The 3,860-nt window shown below is 51.3% G+C and overlaps 1 protein-coding gene across 1 annotated transcript; it reads right to left on the bottom strand.

The window, feature by feature from the left end:
• Positions 1–20: 20 nt before the first annotated feature.
• LOC112467443 lies at positions 21–3,786 on the bottom strand (the record flags this gene model as incomplete). The annotated part of the gene is made up of 2 exons (XM_025036075.1): positions 2,269–3,786; positions 21–2,189 (listed from the first exon to the last, which is right to left on the bottom strand). Coding segments are annotated over exons 1-2 (3,687 nt in total), but the record flags the coding sequence as incomplete, so codon positions are not given.
• Between the last annotated feature and the right edge of the window lie 74 nt (positions 3,787–3,860).

Here is a 3,860-nt window from a genome sequence, read left to right as displayed (position 1 = left end):
AGGCGGTGGGTGCGCTCTACTATAAGTTCCGTGAGTCGATGTCGATTGGGCAGCAATGCCGGGTGCTTAGCCTCGTATGAGATGGCGGAATGGGTGAGCCTGCCGCCCACCCTGAGGACTCCGCGACCATCCAAGAAGGGGGCAAGTTTTCGCAGAGGTTTGGAGCAGCTCTGACTGCGTCTTAAGCCTTCGATATCCTCCGCGAAACAACGAGATTGTACAGATTTGACAAGGTATAACAAGGTCGAGTGAAATTCGATTTGATCCACGACGAGAGTGAGCGTGTTTGATCTAGTTTTGGTAGCGAATCGGAGGCAATACGCGAACACTCTGACGAGTTTGTCTAACGACGAGAAGCGATCGAGAAGCGAATCGACAACAGTAATGGAATCTACGTCATCCGCAGGATTTGTGGAAACAAAGGCGCGAGAATTTTCTTCCTCCTCGGGAAGATCCTCAGCTTCCAATGTTGTTTCTTGAGTAGGTTCAAATTCGACGAGCCACGCAGGACCGGTCCACCACAGCGGGTGATCGACTAGTTCCTGGGGGAATAAGCCCCTTGAGCAACAATCCGCGGGGTTAGATTTAGTATCGACATGTTTCCAGCAGGAAATGTTTGTGTTAGACTGGATGCGTGCGACACGATTACGCACGAACGTTTTCCAACGGTGCGGAGCCGAGCGTATCCACGCGAGGGTAACCTCAGAATCCGACCAGGCGTATGTGTCGTCGACGGCAATTTTAGGTCGGAGAATTTTCTCGACATATTCCAACAAATCTGACAGCAAGACAGCCGCGGAAAGTTCGAGTCTCGGTAATGTGATGGCCTTGAGTGGGGCCACCTTTGATTTGGCGATGAGCATTCGGATTGTCACCCCATTCTCGGTGACGAGTCTAATATATACAACGGCTCCGTAGCCCTGCTCGCTCGCGTCACAAAATCCGTGGATTTCTCGCCTGAATACCTTATTTACGACCGCGAGAGTACGAGGTATACGAATGGAGGCTAACGCGGAGAGCTCCGACTTGTATCTTTCCCATTTAGAACATATCTCTGAGGGGGGCCTGTCGTCCCACTCTACTTTAAGCATCCAGAGTTGCTGGATCAATCGTTTGGCCATGAATGTAAACGGGGTCAGGAACCCCAATGGATCAAAGATGCGAGCTAATTCAGAGAGAATGGTGCGTTTGGTGTAATCTCTGTCCAACGGGTTGACCTGAAATCCAAAGTCGTCCGTTTGAGGGTACCAACGAAGTCCAAGGACTTTAAGAAACTGGTCTTCCGGCGATTCAAAGGATAGTAACGATTGGCTGCGGAGTTCCGGATCCAGATCCGCCAAGACCGACGGATGGCTACTGGCCCATTTTCTGAGTTCGAAGCCGGCAGTTTTAAGCAAGGCTTGTAGTTGCCGCTGAAGCTCGCGGGCCTTCTCCACGGACTCGACACTCGTCACCACATCGTCGACGTAGACGCTCTCTTCCAAGGCAGCTGCGGCCAATGGGTATCTCGTTTTGCCTTCGGCTGCTAACTTTAACATGCAAGCAATCGCTATGAACGGAGAGCATGTCAATCCGAAAATGACAGTCAACAAAAGGTAGTCCGAGATCGGATCGTTTTCCGAGAAACGCCACACTATGCGCTGATAGTCACATTGACCGAGTTCGACCAATATCTGAAGGAACATCTGTCTGACATCCGCGGTGAGTGCCACGAGACCGAGCCGAAACATCAATAATATCACAACTATGTCTGATTGTAATTTGGGACCGGATCGCAACATTTGATTCAGCGAGACGCCGTTCAGATCCTTAGCCGATCCATCAAATACGACGCGCAATTTCGTAGTCGTGCTATCCGACTTGAGTACCCCATGATGGGGTAGGTAAAAGACAGGTCCGTCCACTGGGAACGGCTGCTTGATCAATTTCATATAGCCATTAGCTAAGTAATCCTGCATGAATTTGCTGTAATTTGCTTTGAATTCTTTATCCGCTTTGAAGCGACGCTCAAGTGCGCGAAATCTATTCACGGCTACTTGACGCGTGCCAACGAAACAAGGTTTATCCTTTATGAAAGGATACGATACTACAAATCGACCAGATACATCGCGACGCGTGGTCTGCGCAAATAATTCCTCGCAACGTCTATCTTCCTGTGAATACGGCGGAGCCGAGAGAATCTCGTCTAACTGCCAAAATCGATTGAGAGACGTCTAATGAATCGAGAGTCAGGAACGAGTGTGTAGACCGAGATGCCTGCGTCGATACCGAACCGACTAGAACCCATCCGAAAATGGAATTAAAGGCGTCTGGTTCGCCCTTCTTCCCTACGCGACGACCGTCTCGAAGCAATGACGTAAAAATCTCTGCGCCGATTAAGATATCGATGGGACCCGGTCGGTGATACCGCGGATCCGCAAGTTTCAATCCCTCTATGTGTTTCCACGCTCTTTGTTCGACTTGACTACTAGGTAATTGTGCGGAGATGCGTGGGAGAATCGTAGCCTCTATCGGAACGCGAGTGTTGCCGTTACCCTGTACTTGAATCACGAGTGAGGTGCTGCCTCGAGTGGCAGCCGCCTTAGTATCATTAACCGCTAGAACCACCGTGCGACCTTTGGTTCGTCCGAAGCCACCCCGTTGCATGCAATTTTCCGAGATAAAGTTTAATTGGCTAGCACTATCTAATAGCATGCGAACAGGGAATGGATTCCCGTGGACGTCGAGAGCTTCGGCCTGTACCGTTGACAGTAATACGGTCGAACTCGATTTCGCGACGCTGGTCATGGTGACGAGGGGCTCGTTATGTTGTGGCGACGAACTCTCCTCGGCGGCCGTTTCAGAGGGGGCTCCGGTATCCGTCGGGGTGCCCACTGGACCCGAACCCCGTCCGAAGTGCAATAGGGTATGATGCCTAGCCTGGCACGACCGGCACGTCCCCGTTGATGTGCAGTTGTTAGTGCCATGACCCGCGCGAAGGCAATTGAGACACAAATTCGCGGTTTTGGCCGTTGAATGCCTTTCCCGAGGGGATAATTTCAAGAACCGAGGGCACTTGAACACGAGATGTTCCTTGCACGCCGGACACTCGGCAGTTCGAGATGCAAGCGACGAAGCCGACGCGGACGATTGTGATTTGAACGGCATGGTCGACGGACCCGAGATGGCCTCAAGTACTTTACAGTGTTCGGAAAGAAACTTGATGAGTTGAGCGTATCGCGGTATCTCTTCGGCCCGATGGACAGATTCGAACTTTTCCCGCAATGATCGGGGAAGCTTCTCGAGCAGGAAATTGAGCAAAAGGAAATCCCACGAATCGGTAGGGAACTTCATCAGGTTTAGCGCGCGAGTGTTTTCGGTGAACGTATCTAATAATTTATGGAGGGCATCGGCCGATTCTATCTTTAACGGTTTGGCTTCGCGTATCGATTTTAGGTGGTGGTCCGCTAGCCTCCTTCTGTTCCGATACCTGTCGAGCAGCGCGTCGTATGCAATCATGTAATACTCCGCGGCGAGGGGCAAATTCTTGATTACATTGAGCGCCTCCCCCTTTAGCGAGGCCAGCAGATATTGATACTTCTCTATTGACGAGATCTGTCGGTTGTCGTGAATCGAGGTGTTGAACAAGGCGATAAAAGACGGCCACAGCGTAAGATCGCCCGAAAATTGCGGAAGCGTAATTTTGGGTAACTTGATCGCCGACGCGTGGCTCGCGGATTGAGCCTGTGCGGTTCCGGGCGTCGTGCCCGTGAGCGCGTGATACCGTCCCTTCACGGCGTAATGCATTTTATCGAAGTCTGCCCGAATCGCGTTCTCGGCGTCGAACTCAGTAGTCTCTTGTATAAGCTTTAGATGCGCGT

The sequence above is a fragment of the Temnothorax curvispinosus genome, unplaced genomic scaffold (genome assembly GCF_003070985.1).
Source record: "Temnothorax curvispinosus isolate PA1 unplaced genomic scaffold, ASM307098v1 QBEX01017366.1, whole genome shotgun sequence".
In the NCBI taxonomy this organism is placed as follows: Eukaryota; Metazoa; Arthropoda; class Insecta; order Hymenoptera; family Formicidae; genus Temnothorax; species Temnothorax curvispinosus.
This window is presented reverse-complemented; position numbering and strand designations above follow the sequence as displayed.